This window comes from Saccoglossus kowalevskii, chromosome 3, assembly GCF_978046115.1.
Source record: "Saccoglossus kowalevskii chromosome 3, keSacKowa6.1, whole genome shotgun sequence".
In the NCBI taxonomy this organism is placed as follows: Eukaryota; Metazoa; Hemichordata; class Enteropneusta; family Harrimaniidae; genus Saccoglossus; species Saccoglossus kowalevskii.
The window spans coordinates 41,242,848-41,264,772 of NC_140643.1; the positions used below are offsets into that span (position 1 = coordinate 41,242,848).

At 36.8% G+C, this 21,925-nt stretch overlaps 1 protein-coding gene across 1 annotated transcript; it reads right to left on the reverse strand.

Annotated features, from left to right (window-relative positions):
* Positions 1–527: 527 nt before the first annotated feature.
* Positions 528–21,108, reverse strand: LOC102801277 (integrator complex subunit 13-like). Its single transcript, XM_085497218.1, has 15 exons — positions 20,652–21,108; positions 17,490–17,564; positions 14,339–14,541; positions 14,120–14,200; positions 10,259–10,475; positions 7,067–7,217; positions 6,415–6,458; positions 5,535–5,759; positions 5,059–5,140; positions 4,819–4,895; positions 3,551–3,708; positions 2,389–2,640; positions 1,790–1,929; positions 1,176–1,314; positions 528–886 (listed from the first exon to the last, which is right to left on the reverse strand). The coding sequence occupies exons 1-15, from the start codon at positions 20,871–20,873 to the stop codon at positions 856–858; spliced, it is 2,097 nt and encodes a 698-aa protein (XP_085353344.1). The 5' UTR covers positions 20,874–21,108; the 3' UTR covers positions 528–855.
* Between the last annotated feature and the right edge of the window lie 817 nt (positions 21,109–21,925).

Consider the following 21,925-nt stretch of genomic DNA (forward strand, 5'->3'; position numbering starts at 1 on the left):
GACAGCACATTATTAAGCATGGAAATGTCCCCGAAATACTTTCGCGTTTGTTGAATCTCACGCAATGTTTGACACGACGCTGTGACCTTTGTTTGTCCTGTTTTTACGTTCGATTTCACGCATAACGCGTGATTCTCGCAGTGAACGGAAAATGGTCTATTGACATGTATATCTAGACAGTCTTTGTATGTTATGAAGCAAGGCAAGCAAACTTCTATGCATATATATTGCTATCCAGTCCATATACACAATGACTTTATCTGTCCATTCCGTGCAAGGTTTCAGACACTGCTTCCTTCCTACCTACCAGGTAAGGTGAACATGGCAATACAAGAATTGTTAGCTGTTGCAACAGTCTTGGGTAAAATTGCTGGAAGGTCCCCAAAACTCTCCATAGCAATTCTCCCCAAAGCAGGTGATCTTGTGTATGATTTTCATTAAATGCAGTCAATAGCTGACTAATGAGATATTACTGGCGTAGTACAGAATGAGTGAGTGGACATTCTAAGACGGACATTACAACCAAGTAAAATATTTTCCCATTTTATTGTATAGAAAGATTTACATTTCTAATTCCATGAAATTATGATACTGTTGTTAAAAATCCATGATCTATGCAGTACATCAGGAAACCAAAATATTTTCTGCAAAAACTAATATAAAGTACTGCAAATAGTATTAAACATAAAGCACTCTTATGATATTGAACAGTAATAACTTTGTCCGAGAAGCTGCAGGTAGTAGTATCCATCAATGCATCCTGAAAGGAACACAATTTGATGCACCAATGAAGCTTTGAATAATAAGTCCAGATAAAAAAAAAAATATTCAACCAGTTTCCAAATCCCAGCATCATTATCCTTGGCCATTGGTAGGTGCAAGAGATCTGTAAATATGAAAATTAAGTAATGTTGTCTTCTGAACTCATTGATTTTATGCAATCAGTCAGGAAGATGATTGACATAACTGTAACTGGGTATTCACTTTTCTATGCAGTTTTTCAGGCTTCACTGAAAATTAGCACAACAAACATACTGTGGTAAAATTTGATAGCAAATTAGAGATATTAAAGAATTTGTGCCTAGACTGAAAAACCAGATGTATGTCTCACCTCAATATTTCGAAAAGGTTTATCCCACTTTCATGGTAGTTGACATTTCATTGATGTAACTTACCCATCTTCTTCAGCATTCATTTGAGGATAGAGTTCTGCCATGTTACCAACAGATGACATTCTACCTGCAAACTCCTCATGCTTCCTTGAATACACTGAATTCAATTTGTTGTTCCACAAAGCTAGAAATGACCTTGGACCTAAAATACAAATAGAAGCAAGTGAGAATCGGGAACAAAATATTGCAACACACTGTGTTTGATGTGTGTTGCACTCAATGTGTAAATTGCATGTACAATACATTGTACATTTACACAAAATTTACACGCTCCCTGTGTGATGACTCTGGTACTAAGTGTAAGTGAGGCAACTTGCACAGCATTTTACAGGCAGATACTGTTTAAATTAGGCAATTATTTTAATGTCAACATAATATAATAATCTCTGATAAATAATTGATTACAAAATGGATAGCAATTTCTTTTTTCAAATTGCTACAATGTATATCAAAACAGCTAAGTGACTTGCAAGTTACCTATTTAAATCTGCCAATTAAGTGGTTGGAGGTTGGATTTTACAGGCAATAATCTGAGTTCTGGCATATACAATAATACACATGTTATTGTGAAAAATTACTAGAATTTGATTTTATATCAGATAATCTATTTTGCACACCTCTGGATTTTTCACCAGTCAATGTTTTCTGCTTTTTCACTGGTGGTGGTGATTGTGGACTATCAGCATACTGGTTGTGATCGTTGTTAGTGTCACCAAGATTAAAATCTTTTTTCTCTCTCTCACTCATCCCTTTATACCTACAGAGCGAACACATCATCATTATGTAAATATTGTTTCTAAATGACCAATCAGAGTACATGTCAGAGGGTAGTCTCAAAGAAAGACACTCAAAATATTGGTGAACAATTTCCAGGATGTGTTTCACAACATTATAGAAGTTCAAGGCCACATGAACCACATTGTAACAATCTTTGATGTGATAAAGCAATGACATCACTTTGAAGCACCTATATGCAAACAGGAGTCTCATGCCATTAGTTGAAGACATCTTAAATTTTATCCAAAATAAAAAAAATCATGAAAATACCACTAAAATGCATTTGTATTTGATAAATCCCACGCAATATTTTGACGCCACTTCGACGGTATGATATTTGTCTTGCTTTTACGTCAATTTCACGCATAAATTTTCTTTTAAGGAAGTTAAGAATCATTTCCCTTAGTTCTTCACTGTGACTTCAACATGCAATGCTTACCTGTCTAAATCTTGCCATGCTTTATCAGTTGCCAATGAAGAAGATGATGATGATGAAGACATTGTTGACGAAATCCTTTCTGTTTTTTCCTCTTTAACTTCACCTTTTCTTTTAGGACTCTTTACATGATCTTCTGATGGTTTTCTACAATCCACGACGCAGTCTAATATCGACTCATGTGCTGGTGACAAATCACTGCAGGATCTAACGAGCATTTCAAGTTCAGACCACATCTGGCGATACTGTTCCTCCCTACAAAATGAACAAGACATTGTTAATGACACAGTCTCCATTGCAATGAGGATAAATGTTATTCATGCCGAAATAAAGTAATATGGCCAAAAAGCAAAATGGCTGCAAGTCTGTCGCCTTTTATCTGATCACAAATTGAATTGTTATGGATATGTATTTCTACATGTATAATATATGCAATCAAATTGGATTGCAAATCAGGGATCACATGACCACTGATTGCAAATCAGTTGTCATGTGACCAGGTAAATTGTTTCTGAATGGATTTGTAGTGTATGGTCAGTAATTGAAAGTGAATAATAAACTTATTTAGTATCAACAAAAATCTGATTTATATAATAACTTCTAAATTTGCAATCTTATACATGTATATTGTTACAAACCACATTTTTGAAAAAAATAAGTTGGCCATATTTGATCTGATTATAAAACAAACTGACATGAACATATATTTCAACATGTATGTGTCAAATATGAATGAAAATGATTCATAAGCCTTCGAAATATAGTAGTATAAATGACAAAGCATGTCCATGATACTACATTTTCAAGATGGTCGGCCATCTTTGATGCAAAATGAATCATCACGGCCATCGTGGATCAAATCACTGAACCATATGTCATACATGTATGTCATGTCCCACATTAATCAAATGCAAAGAATAAACGGATTCAGTCCAGATGGTTTGGAAATATGACTTGAGATGGACAGACAGAAATCAAATTATAAGTCCCTGTTTCAAACTTCATTGAACAGGAAATACTCATGTGAATGTAGAAATAATTTTGATTTTTAAAAACATTCTTACACTTTGGGAGGTCATCCAACATTGACAATAACAAACAGCCCAAAATAAAAAGCACAGGCATAATGTTGAAGTGATATACATGTATGTCAATATTCAGTTACCTTTTTGGTCCTTTGCCTCGAGTACCCATGACAGGAACCGGTAATGACTCGTTTCGACTTTCCATTCCTACTAAGTGATAGATGGATTTCTTACAATCTAATATATCTTCTTCATCAAGATGCTCTTTTGTTATCAGAGATGGTAAAGGATCAACATGCTGCAATATAAATAGGTCTAGGATTAGGATTTGTGTGACTCACGGTTTGGAACTACGATGCACTGCATTGAAGCCGACAAGTCGTAATTACGAGACTTCATATCTCCTACTTTGTGGTACAACCCTAATGAAGACGTAATAAAATCACAGAATATTTTTTTATCACACGGAAATTTATTTTTGACCTGGAACATTTTAACTGTTGTGACACCTATTTTAGAACAAAATCACAGCCTTTTCACTTGCTGGAAATCTAAATATTGTATGATATTAGGAATTTAAGGCACATAATCACTATTGTGGACTTAAAGTAAATTACACCAGTAACAATACATGAATGTCACAGTCCCCGTTATTTAATTATAAAATACTCATGTTAAAATAATACATAGAACATCTGCAAATAATTGAATTAATATATACTCTATGTGTGTACAACTCACCATAAAGTGATTTCCCTTAATCTAGTATTGTACTGATAACTGAAAATTTCCATTGACCGATAGACTGTCGACAGTTCTCGGGCCTAAGGCATTTTTCAAGCCCTGCATGTACACGCCCACTGCGACATAAAACCCTGACCCCCTCTACAGTTTCGTAATGGTATGACCCATTTATCCACTCCTGCTGACAACTGTGTCAATGTATTTGGCCATGATTAACTTGCCAACAGTAACTGCAAAGTGTTTTCACTGATCTTCAACTTTGTGACCAGGTATTTCAGGGATGACTCTTTAAAATGGAATGCAATTTTTACAGTTTAAAGATATAATATACAACAACATTTCAGTGTTAATTTTTCATACAACCAAACAAAACCAGACTGTGGTCCATTTCTGTCACTGATTCAGATCAAGGTCATGACGTCACTGAGCATGCTCAGTTGTTCTCTTAGTGTTGTTGGGAGAGGTAATTTTGGATCAAAATCATGAAAAAGACATATTCATCAACCTGCCAAGTTTCATCAATATCTGCTGCAGAATTTCTGCGAAAATGATAGAGATGTAAAGGAAACGAGACGGACGGACGGAAACTGGAAATAAGAAACTATACTCCCGGTTTTAGACTGCGCCTGAACAGGGACTAACAAGCACATTATTATATACTTACTGACAAGATATTAAATACAACTGTATTACTAATAACCATAGGCCAATGTCTTGTCTGTCGTTCTAGTTGAGCTTTACCTATTAACAAGAAAAAACAAAAAATATCAATCTACTAGTTTTCATCTAGGGTTTCTAAGGATTGGAGTTTTAAACTACATGAGAGTAAAAATTCAATGTCTTTCCACTTAAGACCACATGAACACAATAACCACATTATTTTCATAACATAATCAGTACATACTTCTTGTGAGTGGTAGTTCATCACAATCCTCTGTAACATCTTTTGGCACAACTCGGTTTTCTTTCATGTATTCACCAAAATCCTAAAACAGAAACAAACATTATGACCAAGATGTGCTTAGAATTGTACTTTACGTGACATGCTTGGTAGAACATATGGAAACCATTTTTAAGAATATTAACAAATCTGCTGAATTGTAATAACTATCATTACAATGTATTCTACAAACACTGATGTAGTGCTAAACTGAGGTTTTAAAAATGCAAAAGAATTCAATATTATTTCACCAGAATACAGGTGGTAGATATCATTTACATAAATTTGTTAAAATTTTATATATATATATATATATAAGCACACCCCAAATAAATAATCATCATTTGATCATCAAAATTAATTTATGTGTTTTCCATATAAAATAAAACTAATTTACTGAATCTAGTGTTGAATTTAGCAGGTGAAGCAGAAATCTATACCGTTATTCTGTAATCTGTGACTCGGCCTCCACACCCTTCACTGATTGAGGGCGGTTCTTCTAAAGTGGAGCGGGATGTTGATAAACAATGTATAAATATGACCCCACCATGACTTGTTAAGAGATGAGAGATGACTTTAGATCCTGTTTTACGTGGTTGTTCCAACATAACTTGACGTCCGTTCAACAGAAAGTTAGTCAGACAAGATGATGGTCGGCTGATAACCTGGAAATGTATACAACAACAACTGATTTCCTTACAAAACACTGTCATAAGAATAAAAGTAAAATGAAATGTAGTTACAGTGCTCGTAGACTTGACAATGATGACAAGTTTTAAATGACGTCTGATGCATTATGCTAGACATTTGATAGATAACACATAACACCATTTATTCCTCATTGTTAAAAACAGACTAGTAACTTTCAAAATGGTTGTTGTGCATCCTGTATATACGGTATAGTCAGTCAAACAAAGTTGCCTAAAAATCAACCTTCAAACACTCAGATAATTGTACTGTAGACCTATTAAACATGTACAATACAACCAGCAATTCACCTTTTCACAATCCAATGTTGGCTGATATTGTGCAGTAGTCACCATGCTGTTTTCTTTATAATTGTTATTGACTTGCCGAATGATATATGAAATCAAAGACACACATTTCAAAAGTTCATTTTCTGACTGAATATTTACTCATGGCGAGCAACAACAAAATGTAGCTTGTCAGAGTTTTGAGATGAGATGCTGTCACGCTATTGGCCAGAATGCTGTTCAAATTATGCATGCAGAACATGGCAAATAGGTGAATTGTACAACACTTAATCTACCAGTATATCTATTCCTGACAACTGATTTATTTATGAACATCTTTACTTACATCAACTGGTGTGACTCGGAATGCTCCAGTGCAGTTATGAAGTTCTGTTGAAAGAATTAACATGCCATTCATTATCACAAATTAACACATTCAGTGTCAAAGACGTTCCAACAACGTATAGCATGTGGTCTCCAATAAGGATATCAAGGTATTATCAGAGGTACATTACTTGGGGTTTGTAACTACGGTGACATGATACCAAGATCCCGTCACAATCTCGCTCTCGCATAAGCGTTCCAACTCAGAAAAATGCGAATGCGCATGCCCGAGGTAACTAGGATACTGGGATGTCCAGGTGGATCAAAATAGCTGCCCACGGTATGACGGATTACGAGAACTATATTTTCTGTACATTTTCGATGTATTACATTTTTCACTATGATAGCGACAAGAAAAGTTTTATTTTTTCATTACAAACCTTGAACATTGATATGTGTCATGTCAGAAGGTCGTAGCCTCAGTCTCGCTATCTACGAGAAGAGACTTGAATGGGATCTTGACATGATGTCACCATACAGTACTATGCGAGTTGCAAACCCCAAGTAATGTACCTCTGGTATTATATATTGTAAATACAATGGTCATCTACAGGACAACTGTATTAATACATAGACATCTACATGTCAATATGTCACAACTCAAAGTCACATACCTACTGTGTTAGATCTAGGTGTACACCATTTCAATGTGATACCATTACCAACTTCTGATGGACTCAAATGATTAAACATATCCACATGGGCATCTTTATGATGTAATAATTCCACATCATAGTTAGCTGAACTGCTGGCATTTTGTTCCTCCTGAAATATTACACACATTAATATACATCAGCCACTGAGAACACTGGAGTTAGCCCTCCCACATGTGTTCAAGTGTATACCATATGTTGGAATGTGTAGACATCTGCCACTGTGAACACTGGGGTTAGCCTCCCACAACAGAGAGATGTGTTCAAGTGTGTACCATATGTTGGAATATGTAGACATCTGCCACTGTGAACACTGGGGTTAGCCTCCCACAACAGAGAGATGTGTTCAAGTGTGTACCATATGTTGGAATGTGTAGACATCAGCCACTGAGAACACTGGAGTTAGCCCTCCCACATTTGTTCAAGTGTATACCATATGTTGGAATGTGTAGACATCTGCCACTGTGAACACTGGGGTTAGCCTCCCACAATAGAGAGATGTGTTCAAGTGTGTACCATATGTTGGAATGTGTAGACATCAGCCACTGAGAACACTGGAGTTAGCCCTCCCACATTTGTTCAAGTGTATACCATATGTTGGAATGTGTAGACATCTGCCACTGTGAACACTGGGGTTAGCCTCCCACAACAGAGAGATGTGTTCAAGTGTGTACCATATGTTGGAATGTGTAGACATCTGCCACTGTGAACACTGGGGTTAGCCTCCCACAACAGAGAGATGTGTTCAAGTGTGTACCATATGTTGGAATGTGTAGACATCTGCCACTGTGAACACTGGGGTTAGCCTCCCACAACAGAGAGATGTGTTCAAGTGTGTACCATATGTTGGAATGTGTAGACATCAGCCACTGAGAACACTGGAGTTAGCCCTCCCACATTTGTTCAAGTGTATACCATATGTTGGAATGTGTAGACATCTGCCACTGTGAACACTGGGGTTAGCCTCCCACAATAGAGAGATGTGTTCAAGTGTGTACCATATGTTGGAATGTGTAGACATCTGCCACTGTGAACACTGGGGTTAGCCTCCCACAACAGAGAGATGTGTTCAAGTGTGTACCATATGTTGGAATGTGTAGACATCAGCCACTGAGAACACTGGAGTTAGCCCTCCCACATTTGTTCAAGTGTATACCATATGTTGGAATGTGTAGACATCTGCCACTGTGAACACTGGGGTTAGCCTCCCACAATAGAGAGATGTGTTCAAGTGTGTACCATATGTTGGAATGTGTAGACATCTGCCACTGTGAACACTGGGGTTAGCCTCCCACAACAGAGAGATGTGTTCAAGTGTGTACCATATGTTGGAATGTGTAGACATCTGCCACTGTGAACACTGGTGTTAGCCTCCCACAATAGAGAGATGTGTTCAAGTGTGTACCATATGTTGGAATGTGTAGACATCAGCCACTGAGAACACTGGAGTTAGCCCTCCCACATTTGTTCAAGTGTATACCATATGTTGGAATGTGTAGACATCTGCCACTGTGAACACTGGGGTTAGCCTCCCACAACAGAGAGATGTGTTCAAGTGTGTACCATATGTTGGAATGTGTAGACATCTGCCACTGTGAACACTGGGGTTAGCCTCCCACAACAGAGAGATGTGTTCAAGTGTGTACCATATGTTGGAATATGTAGACATCTGCCACTGTGAACACTGGGGTTAGCCTCCCACAACAGAGAGATGTGTTCAAGTGTGTACCATATGTTGGAATGTGTAGACATCAGCCACTGAGAACACTGGAGTTAGCCCTCCCACATTTGTTCAAGTGTATACCATATGTTGGAATGTGTAGACATCTGCCACTGTGAACACTGGGGTTAGCCTCCCACAATAGAGAGATGTGTTCAAGTGTGTACCATATGTTGGAATGTGTAGACATCAGCCACTGAGAACACTGGAGTTAGCCCTCCCACATTTGTTCAAGTGTATACCATATGTTGGAATGTGTAGACATCTGCCACTGTGAACACTGGGGTTAGCCTCCCACAACAGAGAGATGTGTTCAAGTGTGTACCATATGTTGGAATGTGTAGACATCTGCCACTGTGAACACTGGGGTTAGCCTCCCACAACAGAGAGATGTGTTCAAGTGTGTACCATATGTTGGAATGTGTAGACATCTGCTACTGTGAACACTGGGGTTAGCCTCCCACAACAGAGAGATGTGTTCAAGTGTGTACCATATGTTGGAATGTGTAGACATCAGCCACTGAGAACACTGGAGTTAGCCCTCCCACATGTGTTCAAGTGTATACCATATGTTGGAATGTGTAGACATCTGCCACTGTGAACACTGGGGTTAGCCTCCCACAACAGAGAGATGTGTTCAAGTGTATACCATATGTTGGAATGTGTAGACATCTGCCACTGTGAACACTGGGGTTAGCCTCCCACAACAGAGAGATGTGTTCAAGTGTGTACCATATGTTGGAATGTGTAGACATCTGCCACTGTGAACACTGGAGTTAGCCCTCCCACATGTGTTCAAGTGTATACCATATGTTGGAATGTGTAGACATCTGCCACTGTGAACACTGGGGTTAGCCTCCCATAACAGAGAGATGTGTTCAAGTGTGTACCATATGTTGGAATGTGTAGACATCTGCCACTGTGAACACTGGGGTTAGCCTCCCACAACAGAGAGATGTGTTCAAGTGTGTACCATATGTTGGAATGTGTAGACATCTGTCACTGTGAACACTGGGGTTAGCCTCCCACAACAGAGAGATGTGTTCAAGTGTGTACCATATGTTGGAATGTGTAGACATCTGACATGGTGAATACAAAATTAGAACTCTCTCAACACATATATGTGTTTAATGTGCTGCATATATGTAGATATCTGACACTGTGAAAATTAAATTAGACCTCTCTCAACACAGATGTGTTTAAGTGAGCTACATGAAATGTGTAGACATCTACTGTTGTGAACACTAAATTAGACTTTCCACAACACATAGATGCATTCAAGTATGCTGTCACTTTTGGGATGACTTTATTTGATATGTCATATTACATTCATTTATAATGGTGTTATGGTTATATAGTGTCTTCAACATGTAGAGTGAACAAGCGCCATTACATAAGTACACCCTCCCTTAATTAATGGCATTGCAACATACCTTCATGGGAATTCCAGTAATAGTTGTCATGGTTAATTCATAATGTGTCTGTGCTAATTGTAGTAATTTGTTAGCAAGATGTCTTCCTGATTTAGTTGAGTTGACGTACGTTGTTAACACAGAGGAGACATTATGTTTGTCTTCAGTTACTGTACTCTCCACACCTAGTGGCATTGTATGTACCAAGTAAAACTCACAATGTGTGATTGGCATCAGGCTGCAACACAAACACATATATACTGTAATCAGTTAAACAGTGGTGGTTGTCATGCAGCGCATGTTCAATAATATGAGGTTAATACGAGAATACCTCAAAGTATGCACAAAGACAGTACAGCTGGAGTATCGACTGACATGCAGTGGAGGTCGATGCGCTGCATATTGTCTGAGTGCATACTTTGAGGTATCCTCATAATAACCTTATTATTATACATCTTTCCCTTCCAAGGATACACCATAGAAATGCTAAAATCCAGAATGTTTAGAACAGAATCAGTGAACTTCTTTGTGTTGAATCTGGTCAAACTCTGATGGCAGCCATGTTTGTTTTTATTTTTAGAGGACGCTTAAGGGCATTTCTTAATATGGTAGGATGAAAATACCCCATAAAATACCACAAAATTACGGCACGCTGTAACTTATGGCGTTAGTGATAGATGAATAATAATATATTTTACAAGCCATGTGTCCTTTATCGAACAGAACATGGCATGATGACCATCACCCTTGGAATTCTCATCACAAGAAAATTCAAACATGTTCAGACCCTGCAATCAGTGTACTATATCTCCCCTATCAGACCCTGCAATCAGTGTACTATATCTTACCTATCAGACCCTGCAATCAGTGTACTATATCTCCCCTATCAGACCCTGCAATCAGTGTACTATATCTCCCCTATCAGACCTTGCAATCAGTGTACTATATCTCCCCTATCAGACCTTGCAATCAGTGTACTATATCTTACCTATCAGACCCTGCAATCAGTGTACTATATCTTACCTATCAGACCCTGCAATCAGTGTACTATATCTTACCTATCAGACCCTGCAATCAGTGTACTATATCTTACCTATCAGACCTTGCAATCAGTGTACTATATCTTACCTATCAGACCCTGCAATCAGTGTACTATATCTTACCTATCAGACCCTGCAATCAGTGTACTATATCTTACCTATCAGACCTTGCAATCAGTGTACTATATCTTACCTATCAGACCCTGCAATCAGTGTACTATATCTTACCTATCAGACCCTGCAATCAGTGTACTATATCTTACCTATCAGACCCTGCAATCAGTGTACTATATCTTACCTATCAGACCCTGCAATCAGTGTACTATATCTTACCTATCAGACCCTGCAATCAGTGTACTATATCTTACCTATCAGACCCTACACCCAGTCTGTGTACTATATCTTCCCTATCAGACCCTACAACCAGTCTGTGTACTATATCTTACCTATCAGACCCTGCACCCAGTCAGTGTACTATATCTTACCTATCAGACCCTACACCCAGTCTGTGTACTATATCTTACCTATCAGACCCTACACCCAGTCAGTGTACTATATCTTACCTATCAGGAGGTATGTATGGGGGTCTAAAAACTAACTCTGCGACGCGATTGTGCGACTCGCCGAATGTCGATTATTGCACTTTGCGACACGATCGCAGTGTCACTTTGAGAAGAGCATGATCCCCATTGGTTGGTTGGTCGAAAAGCGCGAATCTCAATGGTCGATCGATGTGTACCCTACACAGCATGCCTTATAGAAATGTTCAGTTTTAAATGGTTATTTCGCCGACTACCCCCAAACTACGGTAAACAAGTATTTACCGACGACATGCCGCAATGTTCGGTAATCAGCAAGTATTTAACATTGATTTATTAACATACATGTATATAACATCCCCCGGAGGGGATGAAAGGGGTTACAAAACACATGCACGTTGGTGTTGGCTGTCTTATTTACGGTGTAACATCAGGGAGCTGGTAACATTAACGCCATCTTGAAGTTGTGAGGCTTCGTCCGCAACTATGCACATTAGCATAGGCGGCAGCTTCAAAGCGAGTAGAGCGCGAAGTACACACAATGTTACTTTCTTATTTTTGTCATTAGAAAGTATAATTTGTTATGACTATATTCATCACTTTGAATTCCCAAATAAAGCGTGTTGCGGGTCAAACTGTTTCTAGGCAATCAATATTGTTTTATTAAGAATATTAAGAGAGAAAAAACGTAAGCTGTGTGAATGGATTTAAACTACTGCTGAAGATAGAAAACTAAAACGGCAGTGTCAACGGAAAAATAGATGGGTGCACGCTCTCTGCATAAATGGAAACGATGGCTTTGTTTATTTGGCCGATGTCGACAAGCAACAGATTTCCTGTACTCACTTCCTCGGTCTCACGTATCGGTGTCGTCATCGGTTAAGTAGTTGAAACTCTTTCGCGTTGATGCGAATATTTCAGCCTACTCGTCCCTTTCGAACCACTCGTGAGGTTGGTCATAATATGACCTAGACGTGCTTGCAATCTGTTGTGATTCCAATGAAAAAATCTTGAAAAATAAATAAAAATTGCGTAAACGAGGGGTGAACGCGAAAGTCCTTTAATTTTTCATCGGAATCACAACAGGCTGCAGGCAAGTCTAAATTAGTAAATATGACCCTGAGTTGCAGATTTTTCTTTGCCTCGTCTGTCATTGGCGCCTTTGCTTTCTTTCTTTTCATCGTCATTGCGTTTGTAATTAAGATGGTGTTATTAAAATAGAATATAGACTTAGAAAATAAAACGATTTCTCAGATAAATATGCATTGTTTGCGACAGGAAGCTTGTCACCCGTTCTATCAGAATCGTCAACAACAGAGTATTACCGGTAGTATACATATACATGTTGTAAACATTTTGCAAATATTAACGAAACGGTAGTAGCGTTAGCGTTTGAGCACTAGTCTTTCCGAAATTTCGAAAAGCTGGCATGGTGAATCAAGGTACAAAGTAACCGTTTTATCAGTTATTGAAAAATCAAGAAAAAAAAAGAAAATTGCCCTTCCCCCTACATTAAGATCAATATGGACCACCAAAATTTGGCGTTCATTTAAAAAAATAAACCATAATTTTCAGTAATACTGACTTCGAAAATTATGATACAAAAATAATTACATTCGTACCACAAACCAACGCCGCTTTTGTTTACTTTTCACAACTGTTACAAAGTATTTCATTTCTGGTAGTTAAAATACCAGCTAATCGATCGTAGACCACAAGTTTCACTGCATGCAAATTATTTTCCTTGATGCACTCAACAAAGTCAAAGCAGACATACAACATTGAAGCTGCCGCCTATGCTAATGAGCATAGTCGTCGGGACGAAACCTTACAACTCCAAGATGGCGATGGCGATAACATTACATTGTAAATAGGCAGTCAACACCAACGTGCACATTACACTATTTAACTTTTCTAGCCAGCGGTGTGATGTGTCTAATCACCGTAAACCATGTGTCATTTGTTTGGTCCCACAATTTGTCTTCCATGTGCTTGCCGATCTCCGAACAGTGCGACATGTCGCCGGTACATAGTGTTTACACACTTTTTTTTATCGTATCATTTTTAACATTTAAAACTTATTTTTTGCAAGGCATGCGTTGAGCAATGACCATTGGGATTCGCGCTTTTCGACCAACGAACCAATAGGAATCATGCTCTTCGCAAAGTGACACTGCGATCCTGTCGCAGAGTGCAATAATCGACATTCGGCGAGTCGCACAATCACATCGCAGAGTTAGTTTTTAGGCCCCCATACATACATGCTATCAGACCCTACACCCAGTCCGTGTACTATATCTTACCTATCAGACCCTGCCGCCAGTTTGTTATTCTGTACAATCGAATCCTGTACGTATTCTTCCAACATCTTTATGTGACTGTCGCTGAAATATACATCAGAATATACTACACATATTAATAAAAGGAATATATTAATATTATATATTTTGTGAATTTGTGATGAAAAGAGGGAACTGGTGGTGACACATACATACAAATACAAAAAAACTTTCATTATGTACCTTCTCACCGATGTAATACATATAATTCGACCCCTATTCTTAATTAGGCTGGCATCTTCCATCATAGATGTACGCAATTCGTGTTGTTTTTCACTGCATTCGCATAGAACCTCAACAGCCATAGACAAACCATGCATCACACTGCACTCCGTGATGTCATCATTTTCATTAGGGGCACCTAACCTTGATAGTCCCTGTGTCAGCTACAAATCACATAATTACAATTCAGTTAAATACAATTAACCATTTTACATGGTAATTTCCTGGTGAACTAATTGACAAGCCAATCCAGGGAGGTTATATGTGTTTCAAACAGATATAATAACAAGGTAGAAATGTAGTATCATAAGCATAGTAAAGCCAACATACTGGGAACTGTTGATATAGTGAAATGATATATACCCAGACATATCTATAATTCATTAACAGAAAATGAATATGTAGATACATGTACATTAGGCAAAAAAATGATTTTGTTTTTGAAAAATGATGAGGCCAGGCAGTTTTAATATTTTTTGTATTAAGATTATTCAATACCACAACAACAAGATATATGTTTAACATTTAACATTTATTATTAAATGCTTTCAAATACATTCATTAATGGTTATTTATCAACACAAAACATCTTTTGGAACAGAAAAATACTTGTGATAACAATAATACATGCGAGGTGCATGATGTAAACTGAAGCATGCAATGAAGAGAAACAATACCTTTTTTTAAGCCTTTCTTGTGTTATGCTTTGTTCATCTTGGCCTTACCTGTGTTATGCTTTGTTCATCTTGGCTTTACCTGTGTTATGTTTTGTTCATCTTGGCCTTACCTGTGTTATGCTTTGTTCATCTTGGCTTTACCTGTGTTATGTTTTGTTCATCTTGGCCTTACCTGTGTTATGCTTTGTTCATCTTGGCCTTACCTGTGTTATGCTTTGTTTATCTTGGCCTTACCTGTGTTATGCTTTGTTCATCTTGGCCTTACTTGTGTTATGTTTTGTTCATCTTGGCCTTACTTGTGTTATGCTTTGTTTATCTTGGCCTTACCTGTGTTATGCTTTGTTCATCTTGGCCTTACCTGTGTTATGCTTTGTTTATCTTGGCCTTACCTGTGTTATGCTTTGTTCATCTTGGCCTTACCTGTGTTATGCTTTGTTCATCTTGGCCTTACTTGTGTTATGCTTTGTTCATCTTGGCTTTACCTGTGTTATGTTTTGTTCATCTTGGCTTTACCTGTGTTATGTTTTGTTCATCTTGGCCTTACCTGTGTTATGCTTTGTTCATCTTGGCCTTACCTGTGTTATGCTTTGTTCATCTTGGCCTTACCTGTGTTATGTTTTGTTCATCTTGGCCTTACCTGTGTTATGCTTTGTTCATCTTGGCCTTACCTGTGTTATGCTTTGTTCATCTTGGCCTTACCTGTGTTATGCTTTGTTCATCTTGGCCTTACCTGTGTTATGCTTTGTTCATCTTGGCCTTACTTGTGTTATGTTTTGTTCATCTTGGCCTTACCTGTGTTATGTTTTGTTCATCTTGGCCTTACCTGTGTTATGCTTTGTTCATCTTGGCCTTACCTGTGTTATGCTTTGTTCATCTTGGCCTTACCTGTGTTATGCTTTGTTCATCTTGGCCTTACCTGTGTTATGTTTTGTTCATCTTGGCCTTACCTGTGTTATGCTTTGTTCATCTTGGCCTTACTTGTGTTATGCTTTGTTCATCTTGGCCTTACCTGTGTTATGTTTTGTTCATCTTGGCCTTACCTGTGTTATGCTTTGTTCATCTTGGCCTTACCTGTGTTATGCTTTGTTCATCTTGGCCTTACCTGTGTTATGCTTTGTTCATCTTGGCCTTACCTGTGTTATGCTTTGTTCATCTTGGCCTTACCTGTGTTATGCTTTGTTCATCTTGGCCTTACCTGTGTTATGCTTTGTTCATCTTGGCCTTACCTGTGTTATGTTTTGTTCATCTTAGCCTTACCTGTGTTATGCTTTGTTCATCTTGGCCTTACCTGTGTTATGCTTTGTTCATCTTGGCCTTACCTGTGTTATGCTTTGTTCATCTTGGCCTTACCTGTGTTATGCTTTGTTCATCTTGGCCTTACCTGTGTTATGCTTTGTTTATCATGGCCTTACCTGTGTTATGCTTTGTTCATCTTGGCCTTACCTGTGTTATGCTTTGTTCATCTTGGCCTTACCTGTGTTATGCTTTGTTCATCTTGGCCTTACCTGTGTTATGTTTTGTTCATCTTGGCCTTACCTGTGTTATGCTTTGTTTATCTTGGCCTTACCTGTGTTATGCTTTGTTCATCTTGGCCTTACCTGTGTTATGCTTTGTTCATCTTAGCCTTACCTGTGTTATTTTTTGTTCATCTTGGCCTTACCTGTGTTATGCTTTGTTCAGCTTGGCCTTACCTGTGTTATGCTTTGTTCATCTTGGCTTTACCTGTGTTATGCTTTGTTCATCTTGGCCTTACCTGTGTTATGTTTTGTTCATCTTGGCCTTACCTGTGTTATGCTTTGTTCAGCTTGGCCTTACCTGTGTTATGCTTTGTTCATCTTAGCCTTACCTGTGTTATGTTTTGTTCATCTTGGCCTTACCTGTGTTATGCTTTGTTCAGCTTGGCCTTACCTGTGTTATGCTTTGTTCATCTTGGCCTTACCTGTGTTATGCTTTGTTCAGCTTGGCCTTACCTGGGATATGCTTTGTTCATCTTGGCCTTACCTGTGTTATGCTTTGTTCATCTTGGCCTTACCTGTGTTATGCTTTGTTCATCTTGGCCTTACCTGTGTTATGCTTTGTTCATCTTGGCTTTACCTGTGTTATGCTTTGTTCATCTTGGCCTTACCTGTGTTATGTTTTGTTCAGCTTGGCCTTACCTGGGATATGCTTTGTTCATCTTGGCCTTACCTGTGTTATGCTTTGTTCATCTTGGCCTTACCTGTGTTATGTTTTGTTCATCTTGGCCTTACCTGTGTTATGCTTTGTTTATCTTGGCCTTACCTGTGTTATGCTTTGTTCATCTTGGCCTTACCTGTGTTATGCTTTGTTCATCTTGGCCTTACCTGTGTTATGCTTTGTTCATCTTGGCCTTACCTGTGTTATGCTTTGTTCATCTTGGCCTTACCTGTGTTATGTTTTGTTCATCTTGGCCTTACCTGTGTTATGCTTTGTTCATCTTGTTTCCAAGAATTCAATATATGAGCTTCCGTATCACTGGCAATAAATCTCAACTACAAATAAAAAAAAATAATCAAATAATTCATTAAAAGCACAGTATCAATGCCATGGGAAATTAGTCTAAAATCAACAAAGATATTACCAACAAACATTTGATTACCACATTTGCTCTATTAGGTGAGTCTATTGTCAAGATGATGTTTTTTGGTTAATATAGAACATTTTGATATGCCAATCCAATATTTTAACAATTCCTTATTGGAACATCTCTGGAAAAAATAGTCCAAAATATAGTAATGGTACTAGCCCGAAATGGACTTACTGTTCAGCATAGCTTTGATTGTAGTGATATTCACACCACTGTAAGTAAAAGATGCACACTCACGAACTCAACAACATTCACTTGAGCGTTTGTATTACTCTTTAATAGAAGTAAATAATTGGAAACACAAATTGCATCACTCGTGGTGATCAATGATTCAAAAGCTTTCTAGGTTAGTTGTTTTTAGTGTTTATTTCGATGTAACGTGTTTAAATTTGGGATTCTCAAATTCTGCATGTAAAATCATATCGCTGCTGGACAGCAACAGCTGACAGATTGCTGCCAGATTTGTACCAGTATGCCCTAAATATAGTCCCCACACAGCATTAATGAACAAAATTCACATTAGAATCATACTGGATACAATATACTGCAACGTGAAAATAATATACATGTACCTTTTAAACCGCAGTTGATTTTTTGTGCGAAAGTCATATAGAGAAATTCACAAGACAAAACAGACGACTGACAACAACTGACAAAAGAATCAACAAAAAGAACGGAGTACACAACAAAGTCAAAAAGAAAAATATATGAACCCTATGAAAATGTAAATACAAAATAAATGTCTTTGAATACAATATTTGCAAACAAATATTGCAAAATCATTTATTATTTATTATTAAGATTCAAACATTCAAGGTACAAGGATAGAAAAAATGCATTATAATGGCAAGAGAAATCAATGTTTTCTTCTGTCCAGATTATATAATAAATTTAATTATCAATATTTGATGAGTGATGAGTAAATATATAATATAATAATGAATTTATTGCATCCTTAGAAATAATTTCCATTGGTTGACAGCAATAAAATGTTAGTAATAAAGTACAATACATAATAATAATAAAGATAATTTATTGCATCCTTAGAAATACAGTGTTTCCATCAGTTTATAGCAACAAAAGTAAGATATTAAAAAACAAAATAACAAAATAACTATAGCAAATAATAAATGATAGATTTTAGTGTTTTTGTTAAGTATCTTTCTCGTTTCTCATTAAGAACGAGCTGTGTATAAATTCTCCAACAAGTTTGATTACATTTGTGTTAGAATTTTTCATTAAGTATGTAAATTTCTGTTGGTCAGTTTTTGTTTCATCAGGAAACTGTATATTTGAGAATATATCCATTCGCAGTGTGTGATATTTTGGGCATTTGATGAGGAGATGCATTTCATCTTCTATGTCTGCTAAAGTACATTGTTTACAAATCCTGTTTTCCAAAGAAATTTTAGGTTGGGTATGTCTACCCTTTTCTATTGCTAGGCTGTGATTACTTGTTCGGAATCTAGAGACAGAAATTCTATGTTTTAGATTCAGTATAATTAAGTAACTTTCAAAGTTGTAGTTTGTTTTGAATTGAGTATATGTTCTCAACTTAGGTTTATCCATAATTGTCTCCTTCCAGAATTCAATATATTTTTGTTTAATATTGTTTCCTATTCTCTTTATATTTTGTTTTGTTGCATTCAATTTGTCATTGATATTCTTTATATCTAATGTGTTATCTTCCTTATTTAACTCTTTGTAAATTGACATAATCCATGGGAGTTTGCAGTTTATCTGTTCATGGTATGCCTGTTTTGTTAAATTACATTCTGGAAGTTCTTTGATCCGTGCCAAATACTTTATAAGATTTATTTTGATGTCTACTAGTAATGGTAGTTCACCTATTTCTGCTCTACAAGCTAGATTTGATGAAAATTTATTCAATCCAAGCATTCTTTTACTAAATTTCAGATGGGTTTTCTCGATTGGTGTAATGTCCCATTTATTATTTTCTTGAATTTCGAAGCCCCATACATCTGATCCATATAATAGTATTGGTCTTATACATGTTTTGAATAGATGTATCATTGTTTTGCAGTCAGTTTCTTTTGGCACAGAAGTCATCATTGCATATAAAGCTCTTGTGGCTTTGTCTGCCAAATTATTTCTTGCGTCGCTGAATTTACCATTTGACTGTAATGATACCCCAAGGTAGTTGTATGAAAATACACAACTAATATTTTGACCTTGATATGTAAATTTTTCAGTATTTCTCAAGTATCCTCTTTTAAATATTACAATTTTACTTTTTGACATATTCACTTGGAGTTTCCAATTTTGGTTTCCAATTCTTCTCTTGAATTCATCATAATATATAACTAAAGTAAAAGTAAAATGTCAGTTATTGTTATTTCTGATTTCAAATATTTTGTATAAGTATTCACCAACTTGTCTTATTAGTACGTCTTCTCTTGAACTCATAATATATTTAAATATCTGGTCATCACTTTTCAATTCTTCTGGAATATTGTATATATGTATGCATGTACTAAAATATATACACTCATGATAATTAAGAAAACTTCAAAAGTACTAATAACAAAATTATCCAGTGAACATAGTGACAGTGGTCTATGAATTAACAGAGTAACTGATACTACAATTCCGACAACATGAAATTATGCACATAATACAAAGTGAGAAACTAGTATGTATGGATTAATTCACCACTGAAATAGTAATATCTTGCAGCCTATGTAGAAACTTTTAATTTGTATTTTAGTTTTCTTTCAGAAGAGACATAGGTGCCAAAAGGACAGTCACTGGTCACATGTAAATTGCATTAGAACCATACCCAAAGTCAGTCACTATGGAGAGGTGGTTTTTATATATAAAGGTGATTTATATTATTGTTTAAGGGATACACATTTGAGATCTGGGGAGTATTAGTACTCAGGGAATTTGGTATTTTAAAATTGTTCTCAACTTTTTATGATCCCCCTTAAAAACTACTTTTAATACATGGAAAACGCACCAATTTACTCACCAATTTTCCATATGGAAATATATCATTTACAATTCTACAGTATTCAAGAGTTGCTTCACAGGTACATGTCCATAACGTCTTAGCTATAGGCGCCAAAGGAATAACGCCAGTTGTGCGAGACTTGGTAAAGATGTCGAAGTCAATATTTTGCCGACACGACTCGGCAAACTCTGGGCTATGATCCAGAATAAATACAGTCTTGTGAGAAGCTGGGAACGTCATGTTCACTTAATCAGTAGTACTCCTCAGTATTATTGTTAAATAGTAGAAACAAATAACCAATATCAAGCAATCTTCAGTGGTTGTTTTTCTTGTCCAGTTAATGTGTATTTAATACTGTTCCCTGGGCACCAATATATATCCAAATATCATGATGTGACACAGGTTGGAGTAAAACGTTAAAACAATGCTAATGCATAGAGCACCGCGGAAGTAATCTTTTTCTGGGGAGCGCCATTTTGTTTATCATCTCCTTATACTGTCGCTATTGGCGTAATACAAAATATGGCAGTGGTCGTTGTGTCGTCACAGGAAGCGCTGTCCTGGTGTAGAAGACGCCGAACTGCAGCGTCAATGGGCAGTGGTGCGAAAGTTTGTAAAGCAATAGACATAAGTTCGAAATAAAAAAAATACTCTATTCACTTCATGTCATTGCAGAATTCCTTGGCCGACATTTACGGTAATTTATTATAAAAAAAAACACATGTTAGAGCACTAAAGGTTATTACGACAATACCGCAAAGTATCGACCACGCGTAGTTTCTATTGATGAACCCCTGATTTAAAGGTTTGAAAATAAATAAATAAATAAATAAATAAATAAATAAATAAATAAATAAATAAATAAATAAATAAATAAATAAATAAATAAATAAAATGAAAGCGCGGGAATCTAAATTCCATATTTTTTTTAAAGCTGTTCATGCCTCATCCTCCATTCACAGTGATCAATTGATTAAATAACAAAAAAGACGATCAATCTCAACAAACAAATTGTCAACCATTCATATTATATCCATGTCACATAGGTCCACACTCAGACAACTAAAAGAACCTATAACGAGGTGGGCTGCATATATATTCGTAATACAGAATGTCTTATGATAGTAATTACACATGGTCCCAAATATTTAAAATGAGGATTCTAAACTAACATGATATTAATGAGAAATCCTAATTTGAAATGAGCTAGCCCTTCCGATTTCATGTCCGAACATAAATGAATTTCTAGTGAGAATGTAAAATCCGGTGGCTGGTGTGACTGATTATTTTTC

Coding starts and splice junctions, on each gene's coding strand:
- LOC102801277 (XM_085497218.1), bottom strand. CDS start 20,873: ATGACGTTCCCAGCTTCTCACAAGACTGTATTTATTCTGGATCATAGC. Junction 3,709..4,818: donor TTGTATTTAATATCTTGTCA/GTAAGTATATAA, acceptor TTTATATTGCAG/CATGTTGATCCTTTACCATC. Junction 1,315..1,789: donor GACTGGTGAAAAATCCAGAG/GTGTGCAAAATA, acceptor TTTGTATTTTAG/GTCCAAGGTCATTTCTAGCT.